This window comes from Tachypleus tridentatus, chromosome 12, assembly GCF_004210375.1.
Source record: "Tachypleus tridentatus isolate NWPU-2018 chromosome 12, ASM421037v1, whole genome shotgun sequence".
In the NCBI taxonomy this organism is placed as follows: Eukaryota; Metazoa; Arthropoda; class Merostomata; order Xiphosura; family Limulidae; genus Tachypleus; species Tachypleus tridentatus.
The window spans coordinates 81,662,818-81,682,641 of NC_134836.1; the positions used below are offsets into that span (position 1 = coordinate 81,662,818).

General features: G+C 31.7%; 1 protein-coding gene across 1 annotated transcript in view; it reads left to right on the forward strand.

The window, feature by feature from the left end:
- Window positions 1–19,824, forward strand: part of LOC143233805 (protocadherin Fat 3-like) — a 163,173-nt gene that overhangs the window by 34,242 nt on the left and 109,107 nt on the right. Inside the window, exons 3-10 of the mRNA XM_076470494.1 lie at window positions 760–920; window positions 5,912–5,968; window positions 7,165–7,260; window positions 7,594–7,689; window positions 8,125–8,244; window positions 8,825–8,956; window positions 11,006–11,105; window positions 13,821–13,930. Coding sequence (XP_076326609.1) covers window positions 760–920; window positions 5,912–5,968; window positions 7,165–7,260; window positions 7,594–7,689; window positions 8,125–8,244; window positions 8,825–8,956; window positions 11,006–11,105; window positions 13,821–13,930 — 872 coding nt within the window. The remainder of the gene's footprint in view (window positions 1–759; window positions 921–5,911; window positions 5,969–7,164; window positions 7,261–7,593; window positions 7,690–8,124; window positions 8,245–8,824; window positions 8,957–11,005; window positions 11,106–13,820; window positions 13,931–19,824) is intronic.

The following is a 19,824-nucleotide window of genomic DNA, read 5'->3' on the forward strand; positions in this document are numbered from 1 at the left end:
TGGTATGTCTGCGTGCTCCCACCATTAGAAACTGGCTTTCAATACCCGTGGTGGGCAGAGCACAGATGTATAATTATGCAGCTTTATATTTACTTACAAAAAAAACACATTAACTTAGTTGCACTAAGTTTTATAGTAATTGACATTTCATGTATATCCTTAAAGAAATCTTCACCGATGTTAAGTGAGTGTCAAACATCAATTTTCACGAACTTTACCAGGAAACGTTTCTCCATGTGCATTTTAATAAAATCAATAATATTTTCATACATATTTTAATTAATGTTTAACCGAAAACCAAAAACAATACTCATTAATTAGAGAAACGTAAAACCAAGTAACTTAAATTCTAGATTCATGATTAGAAATCTAACAGACAACATATGAAATTATCTGAACATAATACTCTGTGAAAATTTTGTTAACATATGAAATTATCTGAACATAATACTCTGTGAAAATTTTGTTTATTCCTCTTTTTAATTGTGTGTGGGGAACAATGAGGACGTGCTAAAGAACGTATACGATTTTATCAGTGATTTTACTTATACGTTGTGTACATAAGGATTTGCTTCAATTAATGTCACGAAATTAGCGATATTATTATTTTTGAATTGCGTTTAAAATAACAAACAAATTAAATTCAAGCTATTTTGAAGCTTAGGTAAGGTACAATATTTCATATATTAATCGTCGTTAACCATATTTAAATACTGAAAATACACACGTTATTTCATAATGAAAACTCCTTTTTTCTAGATCAAGAGATTTTTCGTTTACAAGTGTTTCCAAGACAAAGGTTCAAGATTGAAGCAGTTGATAACAGCCTCAGTGACACCCAATATTTTAAGTACGAGGAAATAGATCAACATTCTGTGGCTATCAAAGTTGCCAAATCTTTAGATGATTTGGTGGATAGGGTAAGTGCTGCTTATTAAACGTTAAGTGTCTTTAAAGAGCTTAAGCTCTGTTAAGTAACGTAAAAAAGCACAAAAGAAATATTATGTCATATAAATACTTAAATCAGTGTTTCCAAACAAGAAAACAGTTAAATTAAAGATCAAAAGCATTTTGTGAAAAGGTCTGTTCCTGCATGTAAAATAATCGTATTTCTAAAGCAAAATAAAATATAAGAATTAATCACAAAATATGCCAATAAAATTGAAGGAATAAAACATGATTACAGAAGTTATTTTGACATAATTTAAGTATTTTATTTAACATCGTTTAACCGGAAAAGTCTAACTGAATCTATAATAATTACACTATGCAAGAATTTTTTTACTTTTTCTTGGGCAGAAAATGAATGTTATTTCCCAATTGCTTATGCCTAAAGTGAGTGGAAAAGACTTATTTTTCTCTTCAAACTTTGCTTTTGTGACCTGGGAGCGTGTAACGAAAACATGATGATAGACTATATTTAGGGGCTGATACACAAAAGTGATTTACATTACAGTCGCAAATCTCGAAAAACTACTCACGTCTAAACATTTTTGTTCATTTTTGTATAACTTTAACATAAATACATGTAAGTCTTGATTCATATGTTGTTTTATTCAAACCTTATGTAAATTAAAATGTGCAAATTTTCCCGTTTTTACATAGAAAATAGGTTAATTTCTAAATTTCATTATGCAGGTTACAAAAGTAAAGTTTAAAGGAAATAATGGCCATTTTCTGTACTTCTACAACATAAACAATTAAGAAATAATAAAATTTGTGTTGCATAGTGCTATTGATAGTATTTGCAGTGTATTCTATGCCTTTTCAAGATTTCCTTAACTCTCTCGGAAATGTACTTAATAAGTTGCTAAAGGATTGAGTTATCCTTCATATTTCTTCATGCAGCTTTTGAATGTAACATAAATCAACAGATTTTATTCGACTTTATGAAGTAAAAATAGATAATTATGAGGTGATGCAAAACATTTATCTAGAGCTGTAGACATTAACATTGCAGCAGTTTTTAAAGTTCTATTACTAAATGACTCATGCTTCGTTAGTCTCATTTTTTTACGCCCGCTGTTTGTTTTAAAATATATATATCTCCTTTTTAACGTTTGTTATTCATGTTGTGAAGTGTTCATCTTGATTAAACAATACATATAACCCAACTAATTTTTTTCTGGCTGTTGAATATATGTAACAAATGGCTCATCACTAGATTATATTATTTTGCGTCTAATGTACAATCAACTCATTTTTATTACAAATGGAGCATTATATTTAGCTGAACTGGCGTTTGTTCGTTATTTAACATGATTTGTTGTTTTATAAGTAAACTCAAGTGACGACATCATTTTCAAATTTAAGTAAAGCAAATCCACTTTATCAGGAACTTTAGTTTGTACAATATTTTGTCCAGGAGTGTATGTCATCAACTATAATCTGTGAGTAAATGTGTAAAAGTAAATTGAAATTGGTATTTCTAATTTGTGGTTCATTATTCATCAAAGAGTTGATCTACAGTAAAGGTTAAACTTCTGACGCTCAGCACTGCACTCTAGAGGTTAGTATGCGTAATATTACTCGTATTCCTCTTACATGTTGAATTCGTCATCAAGCCGGATATAACCTGTAAATTGAGAAATCGTTAAATTTTGTAAAACGTTTTACAGAGTACAACTTTGTAATTCACGAATCAGAATTTGTTCTGAATCCATCTACAGTTTAGGATATTACCTATGATTTGGAAATCAGTTTGTTTCTATAATAATAAAAGGGTGTATCTATATATGTATGACCGCTATAGCTCCAAGAAAAAATCACTAAGAAACATGAAATTTTGCACACACACTAAGAGGATCCTGAGAGTGTGCACCTGGGTATTATTAATTACTTGTCTATGTACATGCGCGCGCGCGCATATTTTTAATGGGTCAAGCTAGCGAAAAACCACACAAAAAGAAATGGGTCCTTATATTACAAATATAAATCACAGACAGAATTATTTTTATTACAGATGTATAGTCTGTTAAAAATGATTAGGTAAGCATAACCACCCTATAGTATACCTTGTAATGCCTCAGCTAGATAGACAACTTCTAATGCATAAAAAAGGCAGTGCGTTTTCGTAACAATGCATTCCAACAATGGCTTATGCTATGTTGCTAAGTAACAAATATTATTGTTAGTCTATGAACTAAAAGTATAAAATGAAATGCATAAACAACAAAATTGGAAAAAAATTTATTGATTTCTTAATTGGAATCTTCATTAATTAAATAGGTTTGTTTTATTAAAACATTTGGTCATATAACAGATAATACATTAATTGGGAACTGAATTACGTTTAAAATTGAATCAACATTTTAACTTTAATAAATTTTATTCACTTGGCTTCATATCTCGGGCCCAGAATTTTCAAGGGGTTAGAGCACTCGACCTGTAATCTGACGGTAGCAGGTTCGAATTACTATCACACCGAACATGCTCGTCTTTTCAGCCGTGGGGTAATTATAATATGCGGTCAATCCCATTATTTGTTGATAAAAGAGTAGCCCAAGAGTTGGCGATGGGTGGTGATGACTTCCATCTAACCTTACTAAATTAGGGACAGCTAGCTGTCCTTCGTGCCTTCGTGTAGCTTTGCGCGAAATTAAAAACAAAATCTCTAGATCGTGGTTTACGTTAGTACTAAAATATTTATTACCTTCACAAATCCAACAAGCGGGATGTATTTTCTTCTGTTAAAATACATAATTAACGTTTTGAACGCCAACATTAGTTAATATATTCCCATAAGTTATCGGTTGTTTGCTCTACTTGATTAGTGAGTGCACTACAAAAATTAGAAATATACTAGACAACTAAAAAAACAATCATAACATCTGAAAACAATGTTCGTTATTTGTGGCTAACGTTTCATCAAACAGGTTGTTACCTACAAGCATTCGTTATCCAAACACAAGATTGTTCTAATTTTCCAGTTATCTCAGTTGTTACGAAGTGCATTCCATGGGTTTGGCCAAAATCCTCTCAGGTCTGAAAACAACCACTTCAAAACTACTTTTTCAAACACTTCTAAGCTATAGTAATTCTCGTGCACATTGAAACGACAGAATACGAGACCACACAAATGTCTATGGCAAGAAGTCTTGTAAAAACCAATTCAGATGGAAAAATATAGTCTTTTTGAGTTATTTAAATTATTACTGACGCTTATTATAAGTTATTATTGAGGTATAGTCGAAAATAATAAATAAGATCAAAATATAACACCCAACGATGCTGTAAGTTAGAAATAATAAAAATAATCATACTATAAGTCCTGATTTTAGAGTACCTTCACAAAAAAACGTTCAACGTATCAAAGGTCGTAATTGCTTGATCACGATTTTAGTGTGGTTTATCTCCCTCCCAAAAACAAATTTAGAAAGCAATGAACATGATCATAATTCGAGTTACTAATGTATTCAGTACCGTAAATACAACATAAAACATTATAACTGCAGTTCTAGACTGTTTGTGTTTGTTAGTGAAATAACAAATGTGTGCTACTTTGTGTGATTCAACTTCATTCACACAATGTAAGTATTTTTTGTAATTAATCTTACTTTACGTAACAATCTTACCATTCCTGATCTTACACAACATTAGATTATTCTTATAGATATTATACTTACATAATATAAATAAGCTAATGTTTGTTGTATTACATATCATCTCGAACGAGTCACCAATTTATTGTTGCTACTTTACGTATTTCGATTTCAAATAACCGGAAACTTGAGTTTGAATTTAGAAGTTAAGTGAATGCTGATATGTATAAAATTTATGATATTTGCCAACAAGATTGATACACGCAATGTTCTTTTTTAATACATATATCTTTTTTAATGTAAAACAGCAATACAATTTATAATAATAGTTATTACAAATAATGATTTATGTACAACAGTTTTACAAACTTACAAGCAATACTGAATATTTTATCTAGTCTGGAACTGACTGTCGCTACAGTTCACTTAAGGGTTTAGCTATCTTTCGCTGCTCATACGTGAAGTTTTTTTCACAAACGAAGATACGTAAAGTCCTTGTTTGTTTGTTTTTTTAATTTCACGCAAAGCTACACGAAGGCTATCTGCGCTAGCCGCCTCTAATTTCGCAGTGTAAGACTAGAGGGAAGGCAGTTAGTCATCACCACCTATCGCCAACCTTTGGGCTACTATTTTAACAACGAATAGTGAGATTGACCATCACATTATAACGTCCCCACGGCTGAAAGGACGAGCATGTTTGGCTTGACGTGGATTCGAACCCGCGACTCTCGGAATAAGATTCCAATGCCCTGGCCGTGGCGGGCCTAATGCCCGTGTAGAAATATTAACGTCTGTTAATTCATTGAAATTAAATAGTTTGTAATTTTCGAAATTTATAAACATACCTGGTCAAGTGTTTGCACTTTCCTGACTACTAAGCGTTAATCACAATTATAACTTCCGAGGCTCATAGTATACCAACTGTAGCAAATCAACAATATTAAATTAGTGTCTCTTCACATGTTGCGATGGCCATCTTTTATACTCATTAAGCGAAGTTGTCAAAATTTCAGTTGGCAACAATGTAAAACATATATTGCTCATCTTTACACTCGAGAATCTTCTAGAAATTTAGAGAACATCGGAACTTTCGCAATACACATTTAACAGTCAGTTATATATATTTCTAAATCTATATTAAACTGAAACAAGTATAGATATTAAAATAAATACATAATGGTAAATCATTTACAGTTGACAAAATTCTAACTTCTTCAACACAGAGTACTTATTGTATTTCAATACCAAATATTTTTATTCCTTAACATAAATAGCCAGTATATTCAAATAATTGTATATTTTTGGATCATTTTATACAACAAACATTTACTGTCTGTTATTAAAAATGATATTATTATTTTTATTTGCAGAGTGAGCCACACAGTGTGTTAAAGTTCAAGTTAACATGCAAAGGAGACAGTGGCACGGTAAGTTAAAAGTTGTTTTTAAAGGGTACTCACTAAAACTTTAAAGTTGATGTGTTATATAGCGGTGATGGCAAAACTTTAAATCTTACCTTGTAGTTGTATGGTAGCAACAGAATGCTAAGATTGAATTTTTATATAAAAGTCACAGTAGGACACTAAATTTAAACTTTAAATTACTAAACGTAATATTTTTTTTCTGCCAAGACAAAGTCATTACCAGAAGAAGTTATAAATAACTTATTTCAACTTCTCTTTCCTCACTAAATGTCTTGTTAATATTTTTTTCTGCCAAGACAAAGTCATTATCAGAAGAAGTTATAAATAACTTATTTCAACTTCTCTTTCCTCACTAAATGTCTTGTTAATATTTTTTTCTTTGAATTGCATTGATTTGATAACTAAAAGCTGCAATATTAACTGAAAGGGTATATATGACATTCATAACTGTAGATCATAATCTAAGTTTTTAGCACAATAACATTTAATAATTTCACAGTTAGTACTTAAAAGGTTGTATACATTTGTAGTCATAATGTATTTACGTCTTCGTCCAATAAACTACTAAAATGATAATAATCTACTCGTTATCTCGAGATTTCAAATACATACTTGCTGAAGAAAGGCAGTTATATACAGCATGTGGACTTTGGTAGAAGTCTGACATGACTGTGTAGTTTGTCGTATGACATCAGCTGTGATTTGATAGAATATATCGTTTTCACTGTTTAGTTAGACTGATAATTTGAGAAAGAAATGAATTATACAGCAAACAGTGAAAGTTTTTGTGTGCATCAATAAATGCAGACCCCTTCGTGATATATATGAAGCATTTGTACATGCATGACTTTTTTTTAACACAATTCAATTAAATGTAAAGTAGTAAATTAACCAGCACGTGGTAATAAGTAAATGTAAAACTAGCGTACTTAATTATAGTATATAGTTTTGTATCAGTTGACGAAATTTATATTTATATTTTATTAATAATTTTTTTATCTCAAATACTTAAGGTAAACTCTTTCTAGCTGTTGCATTGTGCATGAATTTTTTTTTTATTTTTTAGCTTTCTGCAATATTAAAGAGACTACCTGCCTTTCATTTCAGTGCTTAGAACAGTAATCGTTATGCTTATTAGTTTTTTAATCTGTTTATTATCTTTCCACAAAACTCACTCGCTGCTTTATCTATTCCTTCAGGAAGAAGTTTTTCTGCCCGTTACTGTGTATATTGAAGATATTAACGATCATGCCCCGCAGTTCGAAAACACACCCTATCACTTAGCTGTAGACGAGGTAAGAAACCTTGTACTCTTATAATAGTTAACTTCACTGATACATTATTATGGAAATTATTAGCGATATGTATATCATCTGTGAAAGGTAGTAAATAATTTAATATTATGTAAATACCAAGAGTAGAGGATTTTGTTAATATTTGTATGATATCAACATGTTATGATGTATTACATGTTTTTAAAACAATAAAATGTTTTCTAAGTTCAAAGCTCTGGTTAAAACAAGTTATTTTAATTATTTCATTATAATAAATTAGTAAAACCATGAGGTGAATTTTTATTTTGTTATATTATAATACAGTAAAACTTATATTCTTCCTTCTATTTGTAGCTGACACCTGTAGGACTGACAATTTTTCGAGGGATTCACGCAATAGATCGTGACAAACCCAGTACTGCCAATTCAGATGTTACCTATTCAATCGTGGTAAGGCAATCATGCTTATATTATTCGGGACCACTGAAGTAAAGTCTTGTCTGCCTTTACATAAACATGAAAGCGATTTTCAATTTTCTGTTAATAATACCATAGTTATTTTTCTAAGTTTAAAATACAATTGATTGTAAGCCCAAAAATAAACAATTATTACATATATTATGTATATATATAATATACCAGTTACTATATTTTTAGACATAAATGACATAGAAGTATAATTATTTTCTTAAAAATTATAATTTATGCAAAATTTTGGATTACATTATTTTATTTGCATTGCTTCTTTGAGTTATTATTACACGCTTTAAACTTTGTCTTCCTATTTAATAATAATGTAAAAGAACAATAGATATAATATTCCAAAATAATGCAAGGTCGTTTCTATGCTCTTTTTCTCTAACTAGCTGTATATATTTTTATTAGGGTGGAAACGAAGATAACGCTTTCGTTTTGTCTGACCCAATAGAAGGTATTCTTGTTGTTAACAAACCTTTGGATTATGATCATGGAATTCGTGATTTTAAACTACATATTCAGGCTACAGTAAGTACTAAGTGAACTTTCGTCGAAATTATATGCGTTTACAAAAACAGCCCTAAAAATTATATTTTTAAATAATTTAAAAATCCCAACTTTGTTCGTCCACATATAATTATATTTCACATGACTGTTACGACAACCATTAAATAAGTTCATCAAACTTCTCAATATAAACCATTGTGACTGAAATAAACTAGGATTTTAAAAATAAATCATGAAAAGGCAACGCCACATTAGGGAATGGTAATAGGCCTAACATATGTTAAGCCTTCTTCAGCTTGTTAAGAAAGCGGCTATTCCTCCATTAATTAACTTATACCTCCTCGTCTACAAGAATATTGCAATATAATATTTACAAGAATATTGCAATATAATTTTACCTTTAACAAAACTGTATTGTCAGCTATATAAAAACAAATTATCATAATATTATGTCACTTATATTTTACAACTTATAAAACAAATGCACCATTTCTTTTGGTCAATCGTGTTTTCACGCATTTCATATAAAAGGTGTAATGCTTAAAGCGTAGCTCCTTTTTATCGAGCTATTTCAAAATTCTGTTTTACTCTTGTTCTGCAGGATCACGGAAGTCCCCAAAGCTTGAGTACAGTCACAACCATGACCATCAAAATAAAGGATGCTGATGACCAGAACCCAGTTTTCACGCATAAACTCTATACAGCTCACGTAACAGAAACCCCAATTATAACGGTAAATTTAGGTTCATCTGTACCTTTCCTTTCTTTTATTATCTTTCTCTCGTTTACACATATAAATTTAAACGTTTAAGTCGCTGTACAAGGTGTGTTGAATGAAACGTAAGTAGTTCACGTTGACATTGTAGATTTAACTAGAAATAAATATGTATGTTTTGTATTTCAAGTTATAATTACATAAATGATATAATTATCATTACTTCAAGTCAGTGTTGTATATTGAACTAAAAATGAGAATGTAAACTCTTGTAAATTCAATTAAAATCATGTGGACTTAAAAAGCTCATCCACTAAATAACAATGTGTTAATACACACTTACTTCATGTGAGTTTCAAATTATGTTTTGGTTTTGACTGTTTAACCTTTTCGCCCCACTTCTGTGTTTCAACTAAAGGCAGTCGTACTTTTTTACCAGTCTTAAACTATCACGCTAACATACCTACTTGTTCGCCATTTGAGGCCCCTAAACTTTAAACGTATTTAGGTTTTACGCATGATTAAATTTGTTAATGATTAAGTTGCATATGTTTTTAATTAGACACTTTAACTTTGGAGTTTTCTAGTCTCACGTTACATGATCACTTGCGTTAGTGTGTCAAAATTATAAAAGTTGCTGTTGGTCTTAAGTATTTCAACCTTTCTTTACTACAATGATTCTAAGCGAAACGTTCCGAAAGTGTTAAAAAATAAGAGCCCACTTTTATGTTCCTTCTATAAACACAATAAAGGTTTTGTTACAGTATGGCAGTTACCAATGAATGTTTTTCACAACTTACAATAAGTTTTCTTTCAGTTTCTAAAATTTATTAACTTTTTCAAAATAAGGATTTTCATATCGATAGACAAACTGTTAATAAATGTATAAAATCTATAGAAAGTCGGTGCACCGTTCAGACAAACTGGAAATAAATGTATAAAATCTATAGAAAGTCGGTGCACTGTTCGGACAAACTGGAAATAAATGTATAAAATCTATAGAAAGTTGGCACTGTCCAGGCAAACTGTATAACATTCATAGAGAGTTCATGCACTGCTCTTCTACCGTTTTATACAAACACTAAAGAATGATTATATTAGTATATGCTAACTTCTTATACTCAGAACTTGAGAGCTTATATGTTGAAATCTGGACTTCGATACCTGTGATGGGTAGAGAGCAAATAACCAATTTGGTAACTTTGCGCTAAAACATAAACAAGTTAACATAAATTAACTAAGGAAGGTCATTCACTAGGACTTAGCCCCAGGTTTGTAGCATTTTTCTGATAATATATTTTGGCGGGTCCTGGCATGGCCTAGCGCGTAAGGCGTGCGACTCGTAATCCGAGGGTCGCGGGTTCGCGCCCGCGTCGCGCCAAACATGCTCGCCCTCCCAGCCGTGGGGGCGTTATAATGGTACGGTCAATCCCACTATTCGTTGGTAAAAGAGTAGCCCAAGAGTTGGTGGTGGGTGGTGATGACTAGCTGCCTTCCCTCTAGTCTTACACTGCTAAATTAGGGACGGCTAGCACAGATAGCCCTCGAGTAGCTTTGTACGAAATCCCAAAACAAACAAACAATATATTTTGGCTTGTATACTTCGATTTAATATAATTAAAGAATGAAGTTGCTTCAGTAAAGATTTCAAGGAAATAGAAAGCATGATAAACTAGTTGAATGGGTTTCATTTATAGTCAAAATTCACAAAATATGAGAGGGATGAGAGGGTTGTTACATTACCTTAACTTTCTTATAAAAACCCATGTATGTGAGAACTAAAATTAACATAACATACATAATATATACCTGTCGGACTAGCAGTATGCAATCTTATAAAATAAACGTACACTTATTATAATATATTTTCTTTTCTTTGTTTACCCTCGCTGTCACAAACGTTTTCAGTTAGAGATCTGAAGAAGATATATATATCTGTATCTATATTAATGTATGCCTTCTTTTTTAAAAGTTTAAAATATAATAAAATAACAAAGAAGTGTAAGATGTTCTAAATATGTTTCGGAATCTAAAAAACATGGAAAGACTAAGAAGATTTTATTGCAGGGTGCCACCAGACGACAGAAAATCAAAGTTGATCCATCGATTCATGCCTACGACCTAGACGCTGGCATTAATGCTCGAATGCTGTACAAAATTATACAAGGTAAGAGTATAAGTGCAATTTAGTTATGTAATAAGTACTATGTGAGGGTAAAATTGGATCATTAGAGATTATTTTTTATAAATAACTAAAACGTTTACAATAGAAAGCCTACATTTATCTGTCTCTTGCTAAATAAACTTCTTATAACAGTGTAATACGTCGTGAGAATTATATGATTTATTTAAAACATTTATTTCACCAACTAGATTAAAGATAATTTACAAATAATAATTTTCTTTTTTATACTTATGATGTATTTATCTGTAAAACATTAAATCAGGCAGTGTATATACCGGCTGAAACAAACCTGAGTTTATACTTGAGTATGTTTATCCGCAAGATGTTAAACCTGACTGTATGTACACTGGCTGAGACAAATCTTAGTTTATAATTCAGTATAATTATCTGTTGGATGTTAATTCCACGCGTTATATGGGGAGATTAAGGGGATTTTATCAAACCGCCTATTTGTGGGAAGTAAAAAAAACCAAAAAAACACTGCCACCAAATTCATGTGAAAGATCAACATTTGCTCCCCGCCACTTGAATAATTACCTGAGGTGTACACAAACAGAAGTGCTGAGTGCTCTAGCTTTAATATATAATCATTATGACACTGCTGTTAACATTAGAAATGTACATACATTATTTATGGAATAATACCCAGGAAAATATAGAATATTATTTCAGTAGTGCATACATGTATATATATGATAGTCAATAATTAATAGCTAATATACTATTGTTGTACAAGGTTATTTAAATTAGTAATGTAATTTAAACATTAATAACTACTGCGCATGTAAATAGTAAAGTACTTTACTATAATAAAACTTGTGTTAATTTAAGTCTAGCTCCTCATGTAGTGTTACAACAGAAGGATTATTTGTTGACTTTTCATTGGATGTGACTGGATTTTATGTTTTATGTTTAAATTATATTACATGCAAAATTACTTTCATCTTTAAATGCATGCCACCTTTTGTTTTCAAAATTTCTAGAAAGAAATGCTTCCAGACCCCCGTAGTTTTAGCATGCCTTGGCATGTGTTGGATTTTAATCTCGCAAATTAGAACCCTCTTTCAAATATTCCGTGTACGAGTCTGAATTCTGGGACTGTCTATAACAGTATATTTATTCGTAAAATTCTAAGTCAGAGTTTATATTTGCACAATATTTGTCTCCAAAACGTTAAAACTGGCAGTGTATAAATCGGCTGAGATAAATTCGACTTTATCCTTACGGCATGCGTATCTGCTGAGAAGAAAATCTATTAACGCTGCATGTTACTTTTACTATGCAGTTTCTTACCTTTGAAAAGAAAGAGCTATTACGAACATTAATCTTTTTATATTTAATTTTTAGTCCTAGAATATAATAATTCACGCTATACTATTACATCTGTGCTGGAAAGAAAAACAAAAAATGCAAAAATAAAACTTTATTTAAGCAGCCTTCTGCACCTGAAGTTTATTTTTTCATTAAAGCCTGATCTATGTTAACTTTTGTTCTCACTGTTTGTGCACACGATATCTATAAATATATTTTGACAGAAATAAACAATTTTCTCTTGTGTGTTAGTTAAATTTTAAATTATTTTATTTTATATTAACGTTGAGCTCTGATCTCAATACCATTCGTCTCAGGTATTTCCCATTAGTGATCAATTTTATATAACGTAAGTAGCATACAATGTGTAGGGAATCTCTCCTTTCAGACACACAGTGTTTAATTTCTTATTCTTGTAAGTAAACATAAGAGATACAGAAAAGAAACTCATAAGTGCAAACAAGTCTTTACAAAGATAATTGATGATATAAATCGTACAATGCAATATTGAAAACAGGTCTATTTACCGAAATAAAGTGGGCAGGTGTATGTCAATGGCAATTTTGGTGTAGGGTTTTACAACAGTAAATATTAACGTAATATAACGACTGCATAAGAAATAGAAATCTGTTCCGAAACTTCACATTTCATCACTTCAATAATATTAACAGAGACGCGGCCCAACGAGAGTACTTACTACATTTTCAAATGACGTATATCTTTTGTGCTAAAAGGAGCACCTGTTTCCTGGACAGGAGCTACGTAAATTCGTGATTAACGAAAGGTTATTTTTGGACATGGAAAGCTGTTCTCCATACTTCCCTTATATGTAAATTTCAAAAACGACCACGGAAACTGCAAAATACAAAATGTGAAACTAGAGGTTCGCAGTGTCTTTGCAGGGACCCAAATAATCTTCATACCAAATATAATGAAGATCCATAAACAGGGGATGAGGTTGTGGTAAAAAAAAAGAACGCACATAAAAATCTCAAAATGCCAAACTGAAACTTTGTGTGCACTCCCGCATGGACTTAATAACCTTTCATACTAATTTTGGTTTAAACAAATATAGGTTGATATAGATAGATCTTTTAATGTAGTCAGTGTTATCCAAAATTTTATCACCTTGAAAAAAACATTTAAGAAAAAAAAACATATCTACAAATTACAACGGTATTTCCCAATTACATATAGCCACAGAAACTAATTGTAAACTTAAATGTCAGAAATAAACTTAAGCTAATCCTCAAGTATAAAATTAAAAAAAAACAACATCCAATCAAAATTATTCAATATGAAATTTTAAAAGCAAATTATCTTTTTTTGCCATACAATAAATATTATGTTATTTCCAGTTTGTTTTATTTTATTTTTGTGCGATAGGGAACGACCAAGAATTGTTTTATATTCATGAACAAACTGGAGAACTCTTCCTGGTCAAAGAAATTGATCTAGAAAATCTCACCAGCTCTGTCATCAATCTCCAGGTTCAGGTAAGTATTAAGTGCATGGTATCTCACCACCCCTTTCATTAATCTCCATGTTCAGATAAGTATCAACTGTATAGTGTTTCACCAGCCTTTTCATCAATCTCCAGGTTCCATAATTCAGAAACTGCATAATATATCACCAACCCTGCTTTTAGTCTCCAGATACAGGTAGGTATATTATTAGCCTTGTCATCAGTCTCCAGTTTCAGGTAGGCAGGTACTCTATAGTATCTCACTGGCCGTGTTTTTAGGCTCCATATACAGGTAGATATAGGGTTTATAGACAAAAGAAGGGCTAACGTTACTTATGACTGGTTTTATTCTGATGAAAAAAGAGCTAATGTTCCTTTACGGTATAAGAAATAACATTCCAGTTCGGATAGACACGTGATTTTCAGGTTAAACATTAATGTCTCTATATAGCCTTAGAAATAATATTTTTGTTTAATTTAGCAACCGAAAGGTTTTTACAGCTTAGAAACTAATGAAAATTTTGTTTTTAAATCTCAAAACAACATTTCCTTTCATGTTGGCGGGTAACTAGTCGTATTTTAGTTTAGAAAGTAATGTTATTTTACAACATTAGGAATGATCTTTATATTCAAAGAAACAGGAGTTTGGCCTTGTAGACAATTATCTTTTCCAAATGAAAATAACTTAATTTCAATAAAATAATGACAGAAGCTTTTAAATGAATGCCTGTTATTGTACAGATTATAAATTGCGCTGATATTACTACCACATAAAATACTAATCTGTTATTCTACATATACTAAGTAATAAGATGTATGTGGTAACAGAACGTTTTGACATCTTTTACTTTCGAAATTGTTTCTTTTTGCTCTGAAGAGTAGTTACTAAAATAGCCAAATATTTTTTGTCTAAGTTATCGAGTAGAGATACAATTTAAATAACACGATAATAAAAAACATGGAGTATATAATCAGTAGGCTAACTAACTTATACATGAATTAAGAAATAACCTTTTACCAATTGGTGCGTTTCAATGACCTCCTTATATAAGAAGAAATAACTCGTATTGTTACATTCTCTGATCTTCAGTCGATGTCTTATTTGTTTATTTAAATAAAATGATGAAACAAAAAGTGGCTCTTAATAGATTACTGGATTTTGTTTCAAGCATTGGTTATTTACAAATAATAATGTCTCAATGCATATCCTCAAATACAAAAGTCTGTTTCTTATATGAATAAAAATAGTATAAATTATCAACAGAGAATTTGAAATTTAAAAATAATAGCCTGATTTTTTGTGGCTATTTACATACAATGAAAATGATTATATCTTTCATAATAATTTATACTTCCCTACTTCTTTCATTCCTTTATGGAAACTTAAAAATACATCCTACTATTGTGAATGAACCGAAGTTTATGTAAGATTTTCCATTATACTGCTCGCAGTTGAAGATATCCACAGTACTTTCTGACCTCCAATGACCCCTCTCCTACTTAGTACATTCTATCTAGATTCTTTAGAAAGGATGAACCAGTTGCCTGGTTTAAATCTAAGATAGTGTTATGCATGAATCGGCTACGTCAGAATTTCCCAGGTATTTTGTGTGTTATCAGGACATCACGTGTTGTAAATTGGGTTCTTTCCAGAAAGCGAGACTGATGACAGTCACGGTTCTTGTGTATGTCTGCTCCCACTCGTAGCTTTTACGCTGTAGTTAATATGAGGGTGTTTACTCGTGACAAGAGCTAAGAACAATCACATTTTTCTTAATTGTCCATGTGTTTAGAAGTAGAGAGAGTGAGAATACGTGGGTCGTGGAACGAATATCTAATTATGAGGAAAAGATATGTAGATTTTCGCTTATATAGAATAATAATAATAATAATAAAATCGTGGCAGGTATTCCGATTTAGCACTTAACACTTCATGAAGAGATGCAAAGCAATCAAGGGCGCTCAGAAGAGACCTTCTCTTCGCCCTACTCGTAAAGCTTATATGGAACTTGATAATAGACAAGTATAAATAAGGCGACCTAAGCGATAAATGACACCCTAGTGGCTCAGCAGAAAGTCAAAGGACTAATATCTAAATCAGGTATCGGCCATCACCATTACAACGTACCCATGTTTCTAAAGTTAGAAGCAAGATTTTGTTTTTCGATAACTGGACATAGACTGTGGTCCTGCATATATCCTAAATCCCACATGATAATCGCTCAGTACGGTCGATCCAGAATGAAATTGATAAAACAGCTATTAATGCTAACGGTATAGTGATCTAAAGAAAAATACAAAGTTAACTAATTAAATATCCACTCTTACAAAATATTCCGCACGCATGCTCTCAAAATACTTTCGGCTGACTCACTAACTGTGGAAGAGGTCGTTAACTGTCCATAACAGATACCTGTTGTTGTTTAAGAAACACAAAATGTTAATTTTCTATTTTAATAAAAACACACACATATGTACATATGAATGTATGTTTTAAAGGTATAATAATGCCGAATATGTACTTCAGAAAATCTTTTAATCACTTCGACAATTTTCTTGGACAGTTTTTACGCTTGACATGTGGGATAATATAGATAATAACGTGTTACAGTGATAACAAAACCAATTGTATTAATGATACATAAATAAAATAATATTGTTTCTTGTTCCATTAAATTTTGAATACAATTTAATTATAATGTAATATCACTACAGTTCATCACTAGAAGCAAAAAACAATGAAAAACGCAGTCACGTAAGTGAAACTCATGGAGTTTCGTATTTTTCACACTGTTGCAACCAAGATATTTCTGATTTATATTGAACTTTTGTATGAATATAACTTTGAACAATGACAATATTTAGTGCTTGGAACTCTATATAAAATTGACTACAGTGTTTACACTGAAAAGTTCACACGTTTCTCATATATATGCATGGGTGTGCGCGCTCTACAAAATGTTTAAATATAAAAAATCTACATGTTTCTCGTATATATGTACTCTACAAAATAGACCACGTTACTTAGATTAAAAAGTTTATATGTCTGCTCTATATATTTATCCCCTTGATAGTCTCTCCTCAGAATGTCAAGAAAAGCCATTTTGGTTGTTACTTTTGAGCAGTTAAGACCTGCCTCGTTATAAAACAAAATCAAATATTACTTTTGTTGCTATTGGATTGCACTAAAATAGAGCAAGTACACAAGTTTTCTTTCATTTAATTGATACCTTAAAATCATGTTTCACATAATAAACAATACATAGTGGGTATCTATAACAATAAGTGATCCTGGGTGTGTTTATCTGAACGCCATAGTTCCAAGATGAAATATTCTATATTAAAGGGAATTGAGAATATACACCTGGTTATTAATATTTAAGTTTGACTCAAGAATTTGACCGGTTTTGCCCTACAAGCTTTAAGCTCCCATAATTATAATTCTTGAAGGCTACAGAAAGAATTTTTTTTTTTTTCAAATTCTTACATACTGAATGAAAAATATGTGGGGTTTTCTGCCAGATACTCCCTTCTAACACAAATATGATAAAATTTAAATCAGAGAATGTAAGAAAAATATTGATTGAACTAAGTTTGGGAAACAACAACAAACAACGGGAAAAATATGAATCGGAGAGTAATTGAAGGATTCGGAAACGAAACTAATTCATATAAAAACACAGGAAGTAAAAAACGAATCAGAAAAGCTAAATTATTTTTTCTTTTTTAAAAATGTCGAATTGAATTCAGTTTGGGAAGTAGCAACGGGCAAATTAGTTAAAAAATTGGCGCATTGCAGTAGCTATTGATCGAAGTAATTTAGGTAATCGAAACACTTGACTAGTTCTTTGAGGCCTTTATAAATCATAATAGGTCCTTAGAATACTATGGTCGAGTGTGGGTATTTTATTCAAAAATTGAAAAGCGAAAGCTCAGATGAAATTGATTTAAACCAATCGAAACAGCTGCATTATAAAGTGAATACAGTGGTACCTCGGTTCTCGAACGACTCCCTTCTCGAACAATTCGGTTTTCGAACATATTGTTTCAGAAAAAAATGTCTCAGTTGTCGAACATAAACTCGGTAAAATGTTTTGGGCAAGCTGTCGTGGCCCAAACCCCCGAAATAACCAGACCGATGACCCGAACGACCCTTCGACCATTTTCGGCCCACGCCAAGCTTGCCCAAAACATTTTACCCGCACCTGTCGCTCAGTCCACACCCCCGCTAAAATCTGCTGTGAACGTTCTTGTTTTTCTTTTTGTTTGTTTTTTTTCTAAATATTCTGATTAAATAAGCCACCATGGGATCAAAGAAGGATAATGAAAACAGTAAATCAAAAAGAAAAGTTGTTAGAGCCACAACAGAGGTGAAAAAAGATCTCATAGCGAAGTATGAGAGTGGTGTTCGCGTGTCTGACCTTCCTACACAGTTTGGTATGGCGAAGTCTACAGTCTGCACCATACTGAAAAATAAAGAGGTCAACAAAGGAGCTAATGTTGCAAAAGTAGTGATAGTGCTTACGAAACAAATATCACAAACAGTGGAAGAGGTAGAAAAATTGTTGTTGCATGCTAACCTCCTGAAAAACACCCCTGGAACGAGTGCTGATACAAGTGATACCTTTAAGGCTAGAAGGGGGTGGTTTGAAAAATGTAGGAAGAGAAGTGGCATACATAGTGTGGTGAGACATGGGGAGGGTGCCAGGCAGAAACAATCCTCATTAGACAAGTTTTTAGTGAGAAATAGGTCCAGTGGGTCTCAAGCAGGTTGTAGCGGTGCAAAGTGACAAAAAAGAGAAAGAACCCAGAAGGAGAGTTACTTGACGTTTTTATAGAAGGTGACTCCCCTGCCAAACAATAATAACCCTCCTACTCTCCACGTTACTCACCACCTTTCACTTACGCCATCAGTTCTCCTCAGCACAGGTAAAGTGCAGTTAAATTTTCATTTATTGTGTTTTTATTGTGTTTATAGTTTTTGTGGTTGACTTTATGCATGTAAGTATTATTATACAGGTATAAATAAGCAATATTTTTACTTAAAATGCTTCATAATGCATAATTTTTGGAGTTCTGTAACGGATTAATTTAATTTACAATATTTCTTATGTGAAAAATTGATTCGGTTTTCGAACAGCCTTCTGGAACGGATTAAGTTCGAGAATCCAGGTACCACTGTGTTTGTTTGAATATCATTAACACACTACCAGAGAATTATAGATGAAAGACAGTCGTGTAATTAATGACTGGGTATTAAAACAGTTAAGAATTTATATAAAATATTAATAGAGTATTAGTGATTTCCTCAACATTTAACAAAATAGTTGTTGAAGAACAATTGTATAATAAATGTTAAGCTATTTTACACAGTTGGGCCAAACGTGACCTTATTGTTAATCTGCGATATGTAGAGGGTATGGTCCAAAGTTCGAGCCGGGATGCTTCTGAACACTCTCTATACTTTCTATACTCTATAAGTGCGTTATAAAAGTGAAACTCGAACTTGTTATTAGGTTTTAGAAGCCGGACAAAGTCCTTTAGATAGCGACTGTTGCTAGTTAGTTACCCTGACTCAAAATTACGGGTGGGTATACCTGAACCCTAGGGACTTCTGATTTGTTAATTTAGCCCATGTGTGTATAAGGTACTATTCAGGTTGAAAATACAAATGCTGATTTTACATGACTTCTCAACTACAATCTTGGAACTGCATTTCTATCGTGAAATATTTTGTGAACAGATATGTCTCATTAATTGAAATAAAAGTAACATGTAACAGGCATTTTTGGGTTAACTAGCTTCTTATTGCTAGTCGGTCTAGGCTGCTTTATCAAAATTTATTTACTGATCTGTTTACTTCCTCAGACGAATTTCGCTTAATACGTCTAAAACACACTTACTAGAAAGACTTAATATGAAATA